General features: G+C 41.3%; 1 protein-coding gene across 14 annotated transcripts in view; it reads left to right on the forward strand.

The window, feature by feature from the left end:
* Positions 1-22,211, forward strand: part of LOC309874774 (poly(rC)-binding protein 3-like) — a 424,882-nt gene that overhangs the window by 373,875 nt on the left and 28,796 nt on the right. For all 14 annotated transcript variants that reach the window (XM_082753316.1, XM_082753317.1, XM_082753318.1 and 11 more), the window contains 6 exons: positions 2,378-2,401; positions 2,502-2,534; positions 5,511-5,627; positions 11,923-12,054; positions 16,048-16,176; positions 18,282-18,425. In XM_082753316.1, the coding sequence (XP_082609442.1) occupies positions 2,378-2,401; positions 2,502-2,534; positions 5,511-5,627; positions 11,923-12,054; positions 16,048-16,176; positions 18,282-18,425 (579 nt within the window). The remainder of the gene's footprint in view (positions 1-2,377; positions 2,402-2,501; positions 2,535-5,510; positions 5,628-11,922; positions 12,055-16,047; positions 16,177-18,281; positions 18,426-22,211) is intronic.

Below are 22,211 nucleotides of genomic sequence, written 5' to 3' on the forward strand. Positions count from 1 at the left end.
ATCTGCTCAGGTAGAATTCCTGTTTCCACTGAAATCAATAGCAAAACATCCACAGGCGTCAGTGAAGTAAGCATCTTGAGAATCCTGATATTTTATGCAGCACTTCACTGGTTTAAAGACTCCTCATTTCTTTGTTTGAAATACTCCATCTTTTTTTACTAGGGCTGTAAACGGTATATTGCTTTACTGTTTCCAAAGCTATAGTATCTTTTCCTATTTCCAAGGAAGATATATTTGTCCTTATTAGCCATGGTCCCTTCATACATTTCTGAAAGAACTGCAGCTGACATCAAGACCCACTCTGATCAAATGGATTAGGCCAGATTTCATGAGGAGTGTGTACCAGCAGAGCCTTGTAGGTTCAAGATCAGGCTTATAGCTTCTAATGAAACTTTGGATGTAAAAATAAAAAAAAAAAAAAAGACTGAAATTCAATTGTTCACCAGTAGCAATCAAAATACTATATGCTCAGCCACAGTAAAAAGTCCTTCTACCTCCTGGGAATCTGTTTTACACAAGAAATTATTTCTGAAACCTGGGATTGAGAGGAATGGAAGAAAAATTTTCAGGGTAAATTCACTGAATGCATTGAGAAGACCATTGGGAACTACTAGACATGACAGCTTTCCATTACTGAGAGTTATGTGTATCTGCGTCCCCTCTCACCCCCAGTACCTTTTAATCCCATTCAGTAGTTACAGACAGTTTGGCAGTGTTACAGCGATAGCCTGGAAAAATAGACCTTAAAACCTTGTGGAATGGGTGTCCCAAATCTGTGTTGTTGCTAATAAGAATGCTGCACCTTGCTGGAGAACCTGCCCAAAATGCTGACACGGTGGTCTCAGACATGGGACAAGGTCTCATGAGCCCAAGGAGAAGGCTGGAAGAACTCACCTCGGCCTGCTGGCTACACTCCTACTAATGCAGCCCAGCATTTGGTTGGCCTCCCTTGCTGCAAGGATGCACTGTTGACCCATGTTGGAGCTGGGCGTTGGGACCCCCAGGACTTTTTCTACAAAGCTGCTTTGTAGCAAGTTGCTGCCCAGCCTGTCCTGCTGCATGGGCTTGTTCCATCCCAGGCACGGGACTTTGCAATTGGCTTTGTCGTACTGCTTGAGGTTTATCTTAGCCTGTTTCTTCACGTAGCAGACGTGCTACATTGATGTGTGGTAGCCCCAGGTTGGTGTTGTCTGCAGACCTGCCGAGAGCTCCAAGGAACCACGTGCCAAAGTTGTTCCCTGAGATGGGTCTTCTCACTGAGAGGTGTTCATGTCTTGTGAGGAGGCACAAGCACAAACAGCTTCACAATATGAGTTTATAAATAACCTAGTGGTGAGAAATAGCTCTCTCCCAAGGGCAGTGCTGTCAGTCTGGTACTGCAGGGTGAAGTTAGTACCACTTTATCATGAGTCCAAATAGAGCGACAGAGGATAATTTCTTAAATTGTACTCTTGTGGCAGTGTTTCAGGGTGATTCAGATGTAAGTGTATAGATGGAGGTAAGAGGTGGGGGGATACCTCTACGAGAACCACGTGAGACAGTCTTAAATCATGGAGGTAGATTTCACACTGAGTATAGGAGAGGAGTTTGTTTTCCCATAGCTGCTCTCTTCTCCATCAGATAATTCCCACTCTGATGTCCAACATGCGTGACTTGTGCAACATGCCCAGACGATTCATTTTAGAGTTATTAGCTTCTCTTTTGTTACCTGTTGCTTTTATGCACCAGATTTTTAACCCCTGGGATGTTGCTGGAACTGCCACATCAATCCCCTGTTGTATGCTCATGGTGACATTTGTCAGTATTTTGTCCCTTAATGAAAGATCATGGGAGTCCAGTAGCAATTCCCAAATCCCTAAAAACTGATGAGCAATTATTGTTCTCTATGTGCTTAATGGGGAGATTAAGACAGGCCACCAGGTGTTAATGCAATAACACTTCATGGCATGGAAATTGAGCTCTAGCTATTGAATGATGAGAAGAGGGTAAATGCCTGCCCTCAGAGAGAGCAGCAATTATTTTGATGCTTGCATTATATCCCATTTTCCCTAGCAGGTTATATAGTCTTATTATTTCTGAACTTTTCATTCCCTAATATAGGGGTTTATCTGTGTTTATAGTAGCAGAATTGATCTGTAACTGCAAGATCAGCTCTTGTTAAAGGTATTTTTCTTGCACAATCAGTACGCTGTAAAGCCGCGTTTTCAGTCCGCCCCTTTGTGTCTAACACGGCACATCTGTGGATGGCAACAATGGGAAACGGGGCTAGGCATTGCAGGTCTGACAGAAGTGATAGTAAAATAGCTCAGCAGCTTAGCAAATGCTCTTCTGTAGCGAATCGTATCATTCACTTACGCTGTCTTCTTTTCTGTTTCAGGAGGTTGGGAGCATTATTGGAAAGGTCAGGAAATTACTTTTTCTCTTTATTGTCACGTCAAAATATTGTATGTCTGTTCACTTCATTGGCCCAGGCTAACTTTTTTTATCCTTTTCTTTAACAGAAGGGTGAGACAGTTAAGAAGATGAGGGAGGAGGTAAGACCAGCCTTGATGTCTTGTTTTTTTTCCAGCTCAGGGAACAACTCGGAGCGTACAGAACGACACTGCCATCAAGCGGGCAGCTCATTTCACATCACCACTCCGTTACACCAGCTCTCATATAAATAAAATGTGCTGGCCTAAGTTAAGCACTGCTGTTAAGGTAGCATCTTTATCACCGCAGCAGTCTGGAGGCTTGCATTGCCTCAGGAGCAGCTTGGGCAGCATGATTCAGTGTATCCAAACCATGATATTTCACCACTGTTTCCCAAACCACACCAGCATTGCTCCTTCATGCAGCATGGCCTTCTGGTAGAGAGCTCCCAAAATCTGAAACCGTGCTTTAGACTGATGCTATGGAAGGTCTAGGGGTAGACAACCTTCAGCAGAACTGGAGCCAAAGCATCCCTCTGTCTTGTCTTGGCACAGACTGAACTTTTCGTAGTTTTGCAGCTGTCAGTAGGCTGTGGACACGTAGACCTGCATGCACACAAGCCATTCACATCCTTCGAAAAGGTTGTAAACAAAAAGAGGCTAACTAACACAGGGCACTGCATAAACTTCAGTCTCCCCAGGTGTTTGGACACTTCTTTCCCTTCCTCAAAGCAAGGTGCGGTGTCTTTAGAGGATTATACCTAGCTCCAAGGCAAAGGTTGTGGATCCACACTTGTCTTGTGAGTCAGCACATCTAACCTGCAGGTTCCTGTAACTTCCCTTCTTTGAATCATTGGCTAAAAGCATAAGTTAAAAGAAAAATCATACTGTTTGAAACTTCAGGAGTGCAAAGTGTACAGAGAGCGCCTCAAGAAAAATTGATTTGGTTCTGGGTTCTCTGCTGTACTTTATTATGTCAGCTGCTTTGTTGTGTTGTACACTGAGAGAAGGTCTCTGGCAGGAAAATCTCCATATACTTGCAGTGAATAAAAATACTGAGATACATCTTCAAATATGCACAACAGGGAGTTCATTTTCAGGCTGACTGAATACAAAGCTCCTTTTTTGATAAGAGATTTCATCCATGTTTTCATATATAAGTACAATTGAACTTAAGAAAAAAAAAATGCTTCCAATGCACTAGGTAACGGTATATTGGCAGTTACAGTTGAGAGTTGATTAAATGCATTGTAGTTTAATTAATAAATGTGATCACAGACAGATATCTTTAGATTTAAATTGTTCTCACAAAGGGGAAGCTATCATTAGAAAAAGTGCTCCTGAATTCTGGGTCAAACATCTTAGTGAAGAGTTATAGTTCCTGGTTAGTTTTTCCAGGTAAATGTCAAATATTCATCTTCCATTCCTGAAAAACTGTCACTTACATGCAGACACAAGGCATAGTTTCTTTGTTCATTTTTTAAAAAGGAATTATGTGCCTCTTTACTACCAACAAAGGACTAATCAGCTATGTCTTTAAGTGGGGATAACTGAGTCCTTCTTTAAATGACTAACTTCTTCAATGCTTCTTAAAAGATGATTTTATTTTAGCTTTCCTGACAGATGTGGTATGTTGCAAGTCATATTTGTGGAACAAAATGCAACGTTACCTTGTTCTGTCATCAGAGAAATATCACAGAAAAAATGAGTCTGAAGAAAAGCACAAAGCCTACCAATCTGTGCCTGCAGTCATTAACTTCCTTCACAAATTTTGGAGATTGCCACATCACCTTTTAATTGCCTGGCCAGGCTCCTCTCAGGCCCACTGCAGAGCAGCATCCCCAGGAACCGAGAGTGAGTCCCAGAACCAAATGCTGCTGCCAGTTTGAACCAGGCCTGGGCTCGAACTCCTTCCTGATTGAACACTGGTGTTTGATTAGAGCAATTCCCACTTAGGTTCAGCTGTCAGAAAAAGTGACTGCTGCCCTTTCTTATCTCTGAACATTGAGTATATCTGCCAGCAGAGTCTGTGACAGAAGGATTTTTCTATTAGTAGTTTCTGGTGTTTTGTTTGTTTGTTTTGTGTTTTGTTTTTTTTTTCTTGTTGTGTTTGGTTGCTGTCACATGGGAAAATAAGCTATCTTTCTGTTCAGCAGCAGTATACACATGAGTAAAGGCTCAGACACACAGCATATCAACCGATTTGTGGTAACTTTGAAGGCAAAGGTCCAAATTAACTTAGATTATCTCATATTTGCTAGAGGCCAGCACCCTCGAGAAGATCAGTGCCTGTGGATCAGCTGAGGCTCTATTGACTTCTTAGGCTGCACTAACACATTTCCATGGCTGAAACCTCAGAGGAAGCATAGGGTTGATCTTTCCTGAACTGGATTCGATTATTATCTATGCTGAGATCCTGTTAAATATATTTGCAACTGATTTAGTTTTTTTTTGCTGCACTGCCATAGAGACATAAAGGGGAATAGGTATGCCTGAGAGTTGTGTTCATTTGTCTCCAAGATGCAGTTTTCTAATATCTTCCAAGTCTCCTTACTTTAAGAAGATAACATTGTAAATGTTGTGTATCCTACCAATATTAAAAGGATTTTTTTCTGTATATTAATTGACTGAATTCATATGACATACACTTATAAGGAACCTTTGCCATATTCCAACGCAATGCCCCAGATAGACAGATCAAGCACTGTATTTGGGTCCAAACCTCTAAGAAACTGATGTTCCCTGAAGGAAACAAGCTGGCCTGAAATTCTGCAGCTCCAGTCCTCTTTAAGGTTAACCCTGCGAGGCAGAAAAGACTTGATAATGTAATTATTTGTAACTTTGAGCTACGGAGGTGCTATTTGCATACTGTGATGAAAGCTGGATAAGTGTTTACCGAGACAGAACCTGGCTTCCCGCAGTTAGATGAATTTTTGGAGTGCGATCAGTTTATGCTGAAATTATATGATGTTGGGGCTGCAATCATAGGGGAGTGAATTAGATGCCTCAAGATGTTTCTTCCCAAACGCTATCCCCTAATCCTGCTTTCTTTGCTCCCTGGGAAGTATAAATTTGAAAAATGTTTGTTCTTTTTGACAGAGTGGAGCTCGAATCAATATTTCAGAAGGCTCCTGTCCAGAAAGAATTGTGACAATAACAGGCCCAACAGACGCAATTTTTAAAGCTTTTTCTATGATTGCACTAAAATTTGAAGAGGTAAGCAAATAAAATATATTTTTCTCTCTTCAGGTTGAAATACAAACACTGTTTGAATTTTCTCATGTTTGCTTTAATGTTAAATATGATTTGTTTAATGTTCTATTTAATAGCAATGAAAGTGGTTGTATTTTTATAAATGCTTTTGGCAGTAACACTGAAGAAAAATAATGGGTCAATTTACAAGCTGTTTGATCATTTCTTTTGCTTTTTGGAGGCTTCAGGGAAAAGCAATTGCTTCTAGTAATGTGCACTAATGGTAAGAAAAACGTCTTGGAAAATTTCTGGTCCCATTGTGGGTTCGATTTGAAAAGAATAATTGCCCGACTTTTAGTTCTGTTTTTATATGATTCCATTTGATATTGATGTAAATTTTATATATGTTGAAATGAATATATAATTCATTCAACTAGAAAAACATATTTTATGAACCTGTGTAATTACTAATTACCATATTTAAAGATTGGCTTTTTAAAATAAATTGAAATAAAGGCACTAATAGTAAGTGAGGCAAGAGAGTGCTCAATTTACTGTAGAATTACCACTCAGTGCAGATATGTACCTGAAATGCTCAGATCTCCTCGTGTTCCATGGACCAACTGCAATTAGATATGGTCACCACTTCAATGGGAAACCTCAGAGAAAAGGTAGCAGACTACCAACCAGGAACCTGGTCCCTTAGGAGAGGACTTGACTCCCCTCTTCTTTTGTAAATCAGTCATCCAGGTGTCTCTCCTGTACTCCGTGGACTAACAGAGGCTCCTGCAGAAGGCAATTCACCTTCTCCTTAAGAAATTGCCTACAGAGACATGGTTTAAAGCAACTGCAAGAGGAGAAAGGGGCTGTCTCTCTCCACTGATGACTAAATTAATGGGATTTGAATCCCTTTCTTTAGAGCACATTTTTCTTCATGTTAGTGGAGTTTATCTCCTCACTTCCCCATAGCTCTGTCAGGTGCTAGCACTGGTGGGAAATGTCAGTGCGTGGTTTTATTTATTTATTTATTGTGATTGTTCGCATTTAGAGTAACAGGATTAGAAGAGAGTTTGTGGGTCATTGGATCATGAAATCACAGAACCATAGAATGGTTTGGTAGGAAGGGACCTTAACTATCACCCAATTCCAACCCTCTGCCATGGGCAGGGACACCTCCCAACAGATTTTGGGGTTGCCCAAAGCCCCATCCAGCCTGGCCTTGAGCACCTCCAGGGATGGGGCATCCACAGTTTCTCTGGGCAGCCTGTGCCAGTGCCTCACCACCCTGCAGTTTTCTGCTAGTGTAAGCAGTGTGTTTTGCAATCTCCTTCATGGCATAATCAAAAATTGGTTAGATTTTTTTTTTTCTAGTGTCTGATATTGGATCCACAACCTCAGTTCTCTGATATTTGACCACCTTCTTCCCACTCGTCACCAAAATCTATTCACCAGCAGCTCTTACAGCTTTGTTCCTGTGCCAGCACTGGCTGATAAAGCTGTCCTTTCCAACCCTGAGGATTCCTCTTAGACACATATTTATAAAACAGTTTATCCCCTCACACCTTCACTTTTGCTAGAATAAATGAGTGAGGCTCAGTCTTTCATTCAATGCACTTTCCACCTCTCTCACCATTCAAGTAGACCCTTCCAATTTAAGCTAAACACATGTGTTAATTGCAGACAGGTTGCAAATGAAGTTCCACAGGGGCTTATTTAATGACACTAACAGTCCTCTGTCCTGGCTGTTATGCTAACACAACCCTATCACTGCTCGAAATGCCTCACTTCCTACTAGTGTAACATTTTGCACATAACCATGCTGTGGCTGGCGGGTGTACCCAGCTCTTCCCCAAGTGTTTACAGTGGGAACCGCTTAGGTCTCGTCAGACCATCTCATTAGAGCCTAGATGAACAGCCCTTGCTTTTTATTCTGGAAATGTTAATACCATTTACATTCCCCCAGTCCTTCGTGGTTATTCAGATCTTCCTGTGCAGTATTGCAATCTTTCAGTGTGTTGATAAAGTACCTTGCTTTTGTGTCATGGTGCATTTAATAATGCTATTTCTTTTCCTGACCGACTTTTAATGAGATAATGCTAGTTTTGAGGTTGATTCTTGCAGAACTGCACAAGTAATTATCTACAGTCCAATTTTAAAAACACCTGTTTTCATCTCCTTCACAGCTTCATCACCTTGCCCATCTCATACCAATCCCTGTTCTTTCTAGCTTGAGACTGTTTTGTGTACAGCACCATACCAACCCACTGCAATCCAGAGAGAGCAGCCTCTCTGCATGAAGAACATGTTCTGCTTAGGACCTTATCCTGCAAAATGCTGTGGGACTCTATAACATAGCTAATCCCTGCCAATTCCCATCAAAATGAGAGCCCAATAGAAATAACACTGCATTTCTCATAAAAACATTGAACACTGCAAAACATCAGATCCCCTTCCTGCCCACCCCCAAAAAGTACTATGGTATTTTTGAATATGCTGTAGCTAGCAATAGGCAAAGAAATGTGAATTTATGCATATTTGCCCTCATAGATATTAGAGGGTAATCTGGACTCACGCCATTGATTTTAGCAAAAAGGTTTTGGCACTTACTGTAGATTTCATGCATCGTATATATTCTGAAGTATCTGTATTTAGTTTCAACATAATTGGCTTCCAGTGTATTTAAAAGAACAGTGGTAAAGAAAAATGTCTCATATAATCAGTTAGGTTTCCTATAATTATTCTTGTCAATACAATGAGGTAACTGTAGTACTTTGGAGTCAAAATGAAATACTGCTTCAGAAATTACAAATGAGTTAGCTACCAACTATTATTTCTCATGCATACCTTTTTCTTAGAGACTTCTTTAGCCATTTAAAACGTAGAAAATCCCACAACAGTATGTCATTCTTGCTATAAAATATTCTTTCCATTATGCTAAGAAATCTGAATATTTCTTTTTACACATAAATAATTTTTCAGCCCTTTTATGGTTGAAGGACAGCTCTTGTAGCAGCTTAATCTAAATACGAAGCTCTTCCTTATCAGTGCAACTGAAAACCATCCGGGTGGTTACCAGCTATGTCTGTGCTGTCTGCACAGTATCCTTTTCCCAGTGTCCACAGCCTCAGCCTGTCAACACAGCCAGAAAAAATTATAAATTAGAGTATTTCTGTTTTTCATGCTAGCTGTCATCACTGGGCTCTGTATATCTCTTCTGATGCAGTAAGAAGCATGTCTGAGTTTGGTTTGGTTTTATTTTGTTCTTCTACTTTCAGCACGAAGTCCTTGAACCCTTAATTTCAATACTACAGACAGAAGAGTGGGGATAAGCAGGTCTAGGAAGACATGGGAGCTCCATAACACTTTTCTGATGTTAGCAAAAATCTCAATATGTGGCTAGAGAGGAAAAAAAAAGATATGGAGGAGTGTTCTCTGTGTTGTTTCTCTGCAACCATTTATCACTCTGCTTTGTCAACCTCCCCAGCTAAAAGTTGTTTTTCTAGCAACCTTATGAATTTAGGGGCTAAGTAGGTAATCACATAAACCATTAAGGTGTTCACTTCCTCATGCAGAGGAAGAAGAGAATTGTTTAAAAATGACACTAACCCAGACAGACCACTGGAGTTGCAAGACTAGACACTGTAGAGCAGTGATTTCCAGATTGGAGGCTGAGACCCAAGAAATGCAACTACTACATTCATTGGTGACTGGAACAGCTCTGGTCTGGGGTATAAATCTGTATAATCCACTGCAAACCATATACAGTAGCTAAGTGCTGGAATAATGAGCAGGCTGGGTGTTCAGACCTTCTCCAAATAAATTAGAAAAGGGTCGGTGGAATCCTTGCTCATTTGTGAATGTTTATGAAGAATTTGCTTAGCTCTAGGAAGAAGAAGGGGAGAAAAGGAAGGTGATAAAACATCAACTTGCTGCTACACCTGTGGCAAATCTTGTGATGGTCATTTCCAAGTGAGAAGCCACCTCATGGACTTGTTTTGCTGACTGAAAACTGGCAGGTTTACCATAAGGGGGGGAAGAAAGATGTGGAGAGACTTTACCAGGGAATATAGAGACAGGACAAGGGGTAACAGTTTTAGATTAGGCATAAGGAAGAAATTCTTTATTCAGAGGGTGATGAGGCACTGGCACAGGCTGCCCAGAGAAGCTGTGGATGCCCCATCCCTGGAGGTGTTCAAGGCCAGGCTGGATGGGGCTTTGGGCAACCCCAAAATCTGTTGGGAGGTGTCCCTGCCCATGGCAGGGGGTTGGAACTGAGTGATCTTTAAGTTCCCTTACAATCCAAACCATTCTGTGATTCTATTATATAGAAACCAGTAAAGAAGAATTATGAAACTCTTTTTTTCTTTCTTTCCTGGTGGTTTGTTACATCACTGAGCTGCCACGTTTGCTTGCCTTGAGGAGCTCAAGCACTGTGACTCTGGGTCATGTTACCTGCCCCCGAGCTGGGGACACCAGAATGTAGGGCTGTGAAGCACTGGGACATGTCTCTCCTAGCACTCCCAGGCTCCCAGTTAGCTCATCCTGGCTGAGGAGCAGATGAGGAAAGCAGGCAAAAAGCCATGCAGGGTCCAACTCCAGTGTCTTACAGACGGATGGAGTGCCCCAGAAAGTCAGAGGTTAAAGAAGCAGGAGAAACAGCTTGAAATAAAGCTGTTCTGTGAGAATATTTCCAGCCAACCCTCCCTTGGGAACCTGCAGCTCTGGAGAGGTTATTTTTATTCTTTCATCTTTTGTTGTGTTTTCAAGCTGGAGTGATGCTTTTATGAGCTTGTCACTGAAACTCCATGTTTAGGTTTGGCTCCTTTCAAATGATGAGGAGAAAATAAAGATCACAGCAACCTCCAGTGAACTATGTTTGTGAAGTGCTTTTGAAGGCACTAAGCGCAGTGAATGCTTCAAGGCCAGGCCAGTTATGATATGGACATGGGAGACATTATCGGAGTCGTGCTGGGTGGCTTTGAAGTGAGTTATTTGCCTACATCTGGATGATTGTGTGCCACCACCTGGCATGAACATGATCTAGTGAGATGGTATCTTCCAGCTGAAAAAATGGCACAACTTGCACTTTATTTCAGATACATGGGTGCTGCAAAATTCCGCTATCCTTCTTGCTTTATTTTGGATTGCAATCTCTCACTGACACTGGCACTAAATGAAATGTGAGTTACTGGCTGGCAGAGAAATGATCAGATCGCTGTCTTATGGCATGCAGCCATGCCTCATTGTGTTCAAGATTTTTTCATCTCTTTCAAGCTAAGCAAGGTCGTAGAGAGACGGTCCTTAGACAGCAGAATGCCACCTCCACAAACGCAGAGGTGCTGCAGGGAACGGTGCTGGTGTTACGGAGCTGAGCTCCTGCACCATGTCAACAAGGTCTGCAGAGTTGTTTAATTTTTTTTTATTTTAATTTTTTTAAGTTGGGGTCCTGATCACACAGTATAGGCATTTATTTATTTATTTGTAAAAGTGATAGTCTTGGTAAATGAGGATATAAGGTGTCCTTATAACAAAATATAAGCAAAATATATTTAAAACAGTGTATACCTTGTGGCAAGCAGTGTATTAAAATGCTCTTGAAAGTGTGCAGTGTAGTCTCACTGGGTAAAAAGATACATGAACACAGGTTAAAATACCTGGATACAGGTAACTGCTATTGCTCCTGCTCTGGTTACAAAGCTGTGAAGAAAAATATTTTTAAAATTATGCAGGGCTACAAGTATACAGGTCTGCTACAAAACAGAAATTAAACCTGTGCACAGCAAAATATTTGTCAAAATAGCCTGATTTTATTTGCTTCAGATCATTCAGATTCTTTGTCATCCCCTTTATAACCTTTCTTCTTTGTGTCAAACCTGACAAGAAGATGCATGAAATGTAAAGGCGTGTAATATAGTAGAAAAGTTCTACTTGAGATGGTGGAAAATGAGATAAAATCAGAATCTGGGGGCTCGTGAACTCAAAAACTTGCTTGTTTTCTCCATCTGCTTCAGCTGGTCAAATGGCAGATGCCACCTCCTCCTCTCAGCCTTGTCACAGACACTATTCTCTGGTCCCGCAGCTCAGACCTGCAACACCAGAGAGCAAAAGCCTTCCTCCTCTGCCACAAGCTTCTTTTGCAGTGTGTGCTTGTGGCATATCATCTGCAGAGCCGGTGGCTTTACCTGCAGCAAAGACGAGCTGTGATTATTTGCACCCTCCCCAGGTCTTCAAGAACAGCTCATGCATTTGCTGTGAGCCCTTTAATGCTTAAGAGGAATGACAAATCCTCAGCTAATTCATATTGACATTGCTATTACAGGACATAAATGCTTCAATGACAAACAGCACAGTGACAAGCAAACCACCTGTAACACTGCGGCTTGTTGTCCCAGCAAGTCAGTGCGGATCCCTTATAGGAAAAGGAGGCTCCAAAATCAAAGAAATCAGGGAGGTAAGTCTTGGGGTGTCTGTCGGGGACATGAGCTAGCTCAGTGTCCTTCCACTGTGATTTGCCAATTAAAAATTCTTTGACCAAAATTATGTGACCAGCATTTTGCCATGAAATTTTTATGGTAGCCATGGAAAGAGAGGTGATCACCAAAGGCAGTCAAGGCCTTATCTTGCCTTTCAAGCATTTGCTGAGTGAAAAGCTTCTGAAAATGTGTTCTAGGGGAAGCAGGTGTCCAAACCCACTGTGCCCCTGTAACCTCCTTGAAGCTAAAGACAGTGTGTGAAATAAAGAAACACGTTTATAGTGTATTCATTGTGGCACTCCTAAAGCAGCTCAGACACAGCCTGGAAGGGGAAAATAAACAACTGAAGAAAGAACCACACACAATTTAGCAAAGCAACACCCTAGCGGCACAAAAGGCCCATAAAGCATCCTTGTGGGTACAGCCCCTGGCCAGCAGCGCACAGAGGGTGCTGAGGGAGCAGTACAGCCATTTCCAAACCAGTTCCAAACTTTGCAACCAGGGAAAGGCCCAGGTAGTGCTGGAGAGTGCAGGTCAGGAGATCAAATGCTTGATCTACTCTAAAAAATGTGTATTTTCATACTAATTTCTGTTTTCTCCCTAATAAACCTCTTCCATGGGTAACCTGAACTCATCTATGCTAAGCCCACGCTGACTTTTTTTAATTGAGACTTTACCTAAAGGTATTCATGCAACACGCTGTGGTAGCAGCCACTTTTTTCTCTAATCAGAAAATGCAAAAATGATCATACAATGTCAGTTTTAACTGTTCCTTCTATAGCTACAACAACATAGCATGTGCCAAGGTGAGGAGCTGATGTTTTTAACTAGTCAAACAAGAAAAGTAGGTACATGCTACATTTATGTAAAGAAAACCTGAATAATACATTTCAGATTTATTTATTTATTTATTTATTTATTTATTTATTACTCTGGAGAAAATAACAGCACTCCTTCTACATTTGTATTCATCCCAATATAGGATAAAGTGTTGAATAGCAGGATAAAGTGCTGATCATTTTTTTTGTTATTGGAGTATGTCAAAACAAAGGATTTTGACAGGCTTTACCGAAGTGAAACTTCCTTTTTTATCTAAAATGTTGATTCAAGACAGTAGGTTTCACTCTACTTCTGTTTCATTTCAGACATGAAAAAAAAAGTTAATGGTCCTTTTTCTATCAGAAAATTTGATCAAATGTTGTAAAGGAGTGGAAAATTCTTTGATCAAATTCATGTGTCTTGAATGTGCTCCAAAATGGGCCTGTATGGTAGTCAGGGAAGGAGAGGTGACCATAGAGGACAGGCTGGTGTCTTATTCCATTGACTTCCAAATTCTTCCAGATTCTTTTATTTGGATTCAAATTTGATTGCCCTGGGACTTTTTCAACAAAGTTCCTTCTGAAGGCATATCTTCACCATTCAGGATTTGGCCTCTGCTGGAAGGGGCTTTTCTCTCCTGTGCCCACTGCTTCCATCAGCTGGCAGAGCAGCCAAAGGCTGCTGCAGGGTTTTTGCTGCCAAGCAAACAACATGTTGTTTCTTCGTGTGCCTCTTGCTTTGTAGAGTGAGTGCATGGAAACATATATGCATTGTCTGCTGTAAATTCACAAGAATAATTTGGAGCTCTGCCATTTGAAGGGGTCTTTTATTTACTGAGACCTGCAAATAAAAGGAAATTATGAATCAGATTTTTTTTTTCCTTCGGATTTTGTTACTTTTTTCATCCAACAGTCAGGGAGCTGTGCCTCTCAGTAGCATTTATTTTCAAACCTGTTTTTGGAAAGTGGGCAAATCACTTGGTGATGCTGAGGGGGGGGAACATTATTTCTGTGCAAATAAGTCTCATAGGAAACCCTCTCTTTCTCTTTAATCACAAAAAGAGCTTTGCAGTAGACAGGATGCAATAGCAAAGTGTTGAAACACATTTCCTGGGTAGAAGAAAGGTGTTTGGCTTACTTTGCCCAGGGGACATTTCTGGCTCAGGCTCCGCACAGCTGCTTGGCTCCAGCACATGCAGCAGCTGGTGGCTGGGCCAGCCCCAAAACCGCAGAGCAGCTCCTGCTTTCACCATGGCAGGCAGCAGGGGAAACCATGCTGAAGCCTTGCTACTGCAGAAGGCAAAGCTGCTACGGGAGCACTCAGCTGGGAGGACCTCAGGCACGGGATGTGATTTCCCTTGGTCCTCCAGGTCTGTTGGATGTCCAGGATTGCTGCCAGGCAGCAGGGCTCTGGCTGATTTCTTACTTGTGTTACAGTAGTACCAGGTGTGGTCTGGTGAGCACTTAGCTGCAGGTTTTACTGCTGTCACTTCTTTGGCTTTTATTTTAAGTACTGGAAATCTCACCCAGAACACTGAGTCAGTGCTCTTAGGATGCAGGTTTTTAAATCTGAAATCTGCCCATGTACATTAAATTAATAAAGTGATTATTCTGGTGAGTATCGTTTCAAAAGCAATTAGCTACCACTCTAGTACAAGGAAGTAAAAGGATATTGTGTGGCCAGAGAGGTCTTTGGATAAGGCTAATGTAGCGTGAATTCACATTGTACATTTGCTTAGGCATAAGGGTAATGGACAAGGCATTGCTCGTGTTTTCGTGGCCGACATATGGCCAAAGTAAAAGAATGAACAAAACTAGCACGGGAAGCAAATACATAAATGGCTGCAGTGTTTGGCAGAGTATTTTGTGCTTGATGGACAGATACCCAGAACAGCATGTTAAACAGTAGCTAATATCAAACAGAAAAAAAGAAAAAAAGGAGTTTCCATCTCAAGATGTGATCTAATCATCACACAACACACTGAGCAGCAATTGCATGAGGGATGCTCTTTTGTGCTCAGCCAGGTACCTTGGAACAACACACAGGGCTGCTGTACAACTGCAACAAGGTTGCCTGAATTTGCAAGACAAGGTTATAAAAAAAAAAAAGAATAGAAAAGCATGGCAGATTGATCAAATTATGATGAAATTCCAAAGCCAGTTACAGAATAAGGGATTGATATTCTGTCTTTAGACAATACTAGTGAACAGAAGATGCAATCAGTAATTTAATCAGCCTCTTGAAAGAGGAACAGCAAGGATTGTGTCTGACCATCAGGAAAATAAATCAACTCCTTCCTGACTGACACAAACTCAATGATTACTAAACAATAATTTTTAAAAGCCCCATATCTTGCATTTTAGTAAGTCGGGATAATATTTTGTTTGTAATATGTGGAAGTGCTAACTCAATATGAAATGCATGTTGTTTTTTTTCTATTGATTTAAAAAGACTTTCAGGATTTGCTTTGTGAAACAATGCCAAGGATTTCATTTGGTCTCATTTTTTTGGTAATATGCATTAGTGCCAAGATCAAAGTTATGAAAAAATACTGGCTTGTTATCCCCTTGGGTTCATTAATGAGCTAAAAGCTGATGATGTGCATATATTTAATCAACACTAACTGTAATTTAGAAGTGCTCATGACCATCCCAAGATATTCTGAAGAATAAAGCAGTCCCAAATTTCATCCAAAAAAACAAGTCAGCCATCAGTGGATTAAGGAGCCAGATATCTGCAGCTTGTTTACAGATCTGTTCTAATCATTTTTTCCTAAATTTGTTGTTGTTGTTGTTCTTGGAAAGAACTTTATTTCACTTTTTTCTCTTTTTGTCAGCGCTGCAGTTTTCTGTCTTTGAGAGGGTTAAAAGATTTGTCCTGAAATGCAGGTCATAGTTTGCTTCTTTAACAGCTATTGAATCTTTCTGTGATGGGTTTCTTTGCAAATTGGCTTGAACAGGCAGACCTGTGCTCTGCCAGACCCCAATTACCGTGTCCGGGTGTGTGTTTACACACGCTCTCTTCCATGCATTTAGCAAGAAAAGACAAAGTGTAAAGGTGCCTCCTCTCCATCACATCAGGCCTCAGCAGTTAGCGAGGTGTCGTTGCCTTCCCAACAGTGACGCTCTGTTTGTTTTTTGCCTCTGCTCAAGTCCACAGGAGCCCAGGTGCAAGTGGCGGGGGACATGCTGCCAAACTCGACAGAGCGTGCAGTGACTATATCAGGCACCCCCGATGCCATCATCCAGTGTGTGAAGCAAATATGTGTGGTCATGCTGGAGGTAAGCAATTGCTTGGACTATCACCTCTCAGATGGGAGATGCTCGAACACATTGCTGATTTTCAAGTGCCCTGGGTGCTCCCTGGAGGTGCTGCCCATCCTCCCCCGGTCAGGAAATTCAGGCAGACTCTCCCAAAGCCTCAGATACCTGCCTGGTATTTGAGAGCCTCTCAGAAAAGGCTTCAGCAACCTGAGACAAGGGCTGTAATGACACCATCAAACAGCAAAACATAGTCCACCACAGACCCACAGCCTGCCTTTAGAGAAAAGCACTTTATTCTGATGCAGAACAGGGCAAAAAAAAAATAATATAGGACTTGTTTTAAGTGGAAATAATTCTGGCTAACGTGATTTAGACATACTAGGACTCTTTGCTTCCTTAGGGTAAGATCATTGCCTAAGGCCAGAAAGTTTCATTTTGACAGCAGTTTTTTACTCTTAGGTTAGGTGATACAAAATTAATTTATACACAAATCTGGGTGATTTAATCCTGTGTTGAAGATGTCTATGCTTTCATGCAAAGAATTAAGTTGAATAGAAGTTTGAAAAAAAAAAAAAGCCAGTATATCAAAATGAAATATTTTGACCTAGTAGCCTTAATTTCTGTTAATATGAAATATCTCTGGTTTTGTCACATTTTTTGCTGGAAAAATAGGGCTTTTTTTTGTTTTGTTTTACTATATATTTTTTTTAACCTAAGTGTAGTCAAGAGCTATCTCATTATGACCTCTGATGCCCTGCTGTTTTTTAATTCCTTTAAAATAGGAGAAACAGTGTTTGAGACAGCACTATGGGTATTGGCTGTTCAGGAGTATGCACTGCATCCCAGTGACATCCAGCCTTGTGCAAATGAAGGCATAAAATTAAAAAAAAAAAAAAAAAAATCCATAGAATTTTACTGGGAAAAGTGACTCTTACTTCATTTTTTTGAACTACAGTGAGGAAAGAATTTCTCTATAAAAGAGAACACAAAGTTAATATTCAAAAATAATTTCACGTGGGTGGTAATAGTTCTCAGCTTTCTGAATGAAGTGTGTAGCCTCATATCCAAGTTGCATGGAATAAATAGTTATTTGCCAAAGAATATGATACAAAACTCTGTACAAATTCAGAGAGACAGTTCTATTTTCCACTTTTTCAAGTAATCACTTTTGCCACAGGAAGCACACAATTTTAGCATTAGGCAAATTGTGAACAGCAGTGTCGAAGAAAGCGCTGGCTTAACTACAGTTTGCTTCTTCAAGTACTTAAAGACCTCTGAAAATGGATGCACTCTAACTTGTAGCATATTGTTAATTTGGCAACAAACACTTTCATTGAAATTAAATAGCTAATTATATGGTATTAATTAATGGAAGTGCTATTGCTGTTACCTTAGTTGTAGTTAATGCATTGAAATCAGGGCACCATTCTGCTGGAAGTTGCATAGGTAGCTTGAAGCCTGTTTTACAGGTACCTGCTTCCATTTTATTTATGGGGAGAAAGTTAGCCTTGGTCAGGTATTTTCCCTCTGTATCCTTGGGCTGCAGGGAATAAATTCCCTTTCTGTGCATTTCAAAGGCTGTAGCTAGGCTCCTGCTGAAGCTGGGAGGAATTTTCTCCACCCTTTCTGCTCAGCCAGACAGGAGGTAGGATCAGGCCAGTCACTTGCCATTGAACAACCAACTTAATTGAGTTGGTAAAACAGGAAACCTTGATGTGTAGCAGCATAGGAAAGATCAATAAACAGGACGTGCTCTGTGCTAACAACATGGGAGTGTAGGCCAGATTCTTCCAAAACATCAACAATTTTCAAAATTATTTCATGAAATGCCTTGAAATTCTTAATGAAGCTTATAACGCTTCTTCTGATGAGAGTGGTAGTGAAGCCAGGAGAGCCAGCATTGCCTCTTTCAGCTGGGCAGCTGAAAGAAGCAATGGTCCTTGGCTTTTCCCCTTGAAGCCCAGACTTTGGCCTCTGACTTTGGGGCTCCTGGGGTGGAGGGCAGGGTGGGCTGGGCCGGGTCAGCTGCACCCCTTGTAGCCTGGGGTGGCCAAGGTAAGGAGTGATTTTTATCAAGCTCTGCTTCATTCTGCATTTTGATCGCTTTGTGTTTTTGTCTGCAGTCCCCACCCAAAGGTGCCACCATCCCCTACCGTCCCAAACCTGCCTCTGCACCTATCATTTTTGCAGGTGGCCAGGTAAGAGCAGACACCATTTTGGCTTCAGCTGGAAACCACACCGTCTTGGCCCAACCTCAGCCAGCGCCTGTTAGTTTTCAACTTTTACTCGTTTTTTTGCCTGGTATAGTATTGGTGTGCTTTGTCTACTCTGTGTACTTGCAGTTTGTGGGGAAGGAGAACACTGCATTACAAACTTAAAGGGAAAACAGCGAGAAGGCATTGAGTGGGGAACATTTGATACACAGGCTGTGTTTCCTGCTGCTGTATAAACCTGGGAAGTGGATATTCTGCACATGATTTCAGTAATGCCCTTAATTTCTGTTGCTTAATAGTTCCTCGGGGCCAAATAGCAATGGGGTTTTGAGGTTACAGAACCTATATAAATGCAAGTGCAGACCTTCCCAACCTCATTTATAATGGAATCAGAGCTTTCCCATTTCTTTTGATATTTTGAATATCATGATATTTTGACTATTCCCCCTTCATCTTAAGCTAATCAGGGTTTTTAAAACCCCATGTGTGATGTGACTGCCTCATCTTGTGATAATGTCCTGAGGGGGGTCTGCAACAGGGAACAGAGGTGTGACAGTAATTTGCACTACCACCATGCATATTGCAATGGCAATGCACTTTTAGCAAACGATGGGCCAGCAGCAAACACAGCTGATATGTACCCTAAAAACACCTTCAGAGGCTCACAAAGGGTCTTATAACCAGCAAGCTAAGAGCAGCATTGCCTAGATATGTGGAAAGGTGACGTGGTGTGCTACAAGCCCTGCCCAACTCAGGGGGAAGCTGGTTTCCTGAGTCTAGGCCAGAAGAAGGCTGCCATCTCTCGTCTTGGGATTCATGTGTGTGAAGCCTCTCCAGCAGTAAGGCACCTCAGTCCAGCCAAATATTTTCCCCCAGATGAGGGCAAAGTCCCTTTTTAAAGTAGTTACCTAGTAGGAAGAGCCACTCACCTGCATGGCGGGCTGCCTGTAGGCAGGCCTCACCAGTCCCACTGATCCAACCCAGCCTAAGCCAGGTCGCCACCCTGGACCAGCCTCGGGGTCGGTGGGTACCCTGTCATGGGGTGTTGTGGGGGTGCTGACATGCCAGCAGCCCTGGAGCTTGTGTCTCACCCCAACAGGCAATTCAGAAATTATACGAGAACCTGGACACCATGCTCTTGGTGGGGCAGACAGCACGAGGTGCTGCTGGCATGGCATTCTGCATCTCCCCAGTCTGCCCGTTTGTTAGCAAGCTCCACACCTGAACATCTTAACTGCACATCAAAGAGACATTTCTTCCAACAGGCCTCTAATAAGCTTTCTCTGATTTTAATTTCAGAATTTTACCTTCTACCCTGTAATGATATATTGTGATATATATCCAGAACTTCATAATCGGGGGTTAGTAGCTTTCAGTCCCCTGTATCCAAGTTTACCACTCTTAGTTTTCTTCAGAGTAAGAAATCTGCTTCCTTGGTGACCAAAGTTGAATTGGAACTAAAGATAATTTGCCAAAAATCAGTCTGAAAGTTCAGAATAATTTACTCCACAGACACATTAAGTTTATACTGCAGTGCTTTCCTTTTAGAAATGTGTGTGTGTAAATAAGCAGTAGCCTGTGTTACCAGTACTGTAATTGCCAATTCCTTCAAAGACTGTATGTGATTACTCAAAAATATTGAAGCTGTTTGCTAGGGAGCTGAGAGTAGTTTTTACAAATAACTGAAAGTGTCCTAGTTGAAGGCCTTATAGGTCTTGCCATCTTCAGTTTTACCAGTTAAAAAGATGTTCTCACTTTGATAATGCAACTCTTGATATAAGTGAGAGTATGTGAGACAGATGTTTTCTGTGTGCTTTGAACGTGGTCTCTGACTAACCAAGCTTTTTGAGAAAATGCTTGAATGTATTTGGGAGTCAGTATGGAAAGACACTTTAATGGGTATCATGAATGGAAATTAATATTGAAAATAATATTTCATCAACAGTGCTAAGTCCACCCACCTTTTTGACAACAGTATCAGAAGATTTTCCATTCTAAATAACATTGTGGCTATCTTGAAAGGTTTTTTTAATGCTTGCAAATCAAACAACACTAGCAAAATCAAATACCTGTTGTTACTTAACAAGCTGGGGTTTTGTTCTTGTAAGTATGGTTTTAATTCTCTTGTGCTTCTTTGATATTGCATTGCATGATAGAAAAGGAAGCTGAACTGTCCTGCTCTGCTCTGCTACTTATCAACACTGAGTCTATGCATTGGTTAAAAAATAAAAATAAAAAATAATCAGCACTCCTGTCTGATGGAAGCAAATTGGAAATTTCTACCCATTGTGCTACACTGCAGTTTAGATGGCTACAGCTTTGCTTTATGTCTCTTAGCAGCCTTATGCTTTACACTGAGGAAGGTTTGTAGACCAGATCATTCTCACTCTTACTAATGTCAGTACACCAGTACTAAACACTGATGGAATCAGACCCATAGCTGATGTCCTGGGTGAAGCATTACAGTGCTGATGTCTCAGTAGCCGCTACCAGGTTTGTACTTGGTATGTTTCTGCCACAGAAAGGGTGTAGATAGATCCACTACTAAGGAGTAAAGTAGTCCAGGACAGTTTTTCTCAATATAAATCAATCAAATGACCTTTTGGGAGCCCAAGAAGTAAAAGGTGATTTTTTTCACTAGGAAACAAAAAATATTCAAGGCCCGTCTTGTCCATGCTACTTTGACAGTTTTTGTTGTCAACAACATAATAACCAGTCTGAGCTCTGAGTGCTAACTATTCCTCCTATTTCCACATTTTTGATTGCTTCCTTATATGTATACATGGAAGTAAGAGGGAGAAGAGTGATGACAAAGAGGGTGACTTTTGTTAGATTTGGGTTTGTTTGTTTATTTATTTTGGTAGTTCCTTGCTGGTTTGCAGACCACATCTTGGGAAGCAGCCTTGTAAAAAGATGTCTCCTCAGCTGGATTTGAAGTAAAGCCAAGATCAGATTGGCCAGCAGTGAGTCCCAGAGACTAAAGCGTGGTTTCCCAAGGGCTGTTCGCTCAAGGACCAAGGCCATTACCCAGTGTCATTTCCATCTATCATCTAGGAGGCTGCTCCTGTGCTTGACTATGCTCAAAGTCTCCCACTCAGCAAAGCAGCCTAAGATTTTCCTAAATGTTGTCCTCAGTTGGTAAAACACTTAAACACGTACTTTGCTTGCTTAAGACCCATTGATGGTAGCAATCATCAGTTTTGGTGGATGGGAACCTTTTTATTTATAAACGATTTGTAACAGCCATTCCCAATATGTGTATGTGAGTATGTACCCCCATAAACATCCCATTGAGCCCAGCAGCACTCTTCTGCCTGAAAAGTGCTCATGTTTGCCGGATGGCGTCCTTGTTTTTTAACTAATTTAAAAACTAAATGAAATGCTTCTTCTCCAGAAGGGAAATTCTGCTGCAGAAATGTGCATTAAGCAGTTGGGGCATTAAGGGTTTTAATATCTGAACACCATTAAATGAATTGTTTTATCATTTGCAGAGGATTCATTACTTTCTAAGAGGCCTTTTGTCAAATAAGCATTTTGCAAACTAAGCTAATCAGCTCTGTTCCAGTTTACACTTCTCTCACTACAAATATTTATACATTATAATTCGTCCTTCTGCTTCCCTGCCTAAGCACAAGCATGTTAAAATTTTCCTGACGAGCCGCTCGTTTCAGAAAAGCCCTACAGCATACAACAGAAAACTGAGCTCTCCTTCCAGTTGTTTCTTTGTAGGCCATTACAGAGGGCTGAACGGAGCCAGCAGGAGATGGGGGCCATGCCAAAGAGTGCCAGACATGCCACACCAGGGCCCCACAGGGCACGCTACCATCCACCAGGCGTGCT

This window comes from Aythya marila (assembly GCF_965140915.1).
Source record: "Aythya marila genome assembly, chromosome: 2".
In the NCBI taxonomy this organism is placed as follows: Eukaryota; Metazoa; Chordata; class Aves; order Anseriformes; family Anatidae; genus Aythya; species Aythya marila.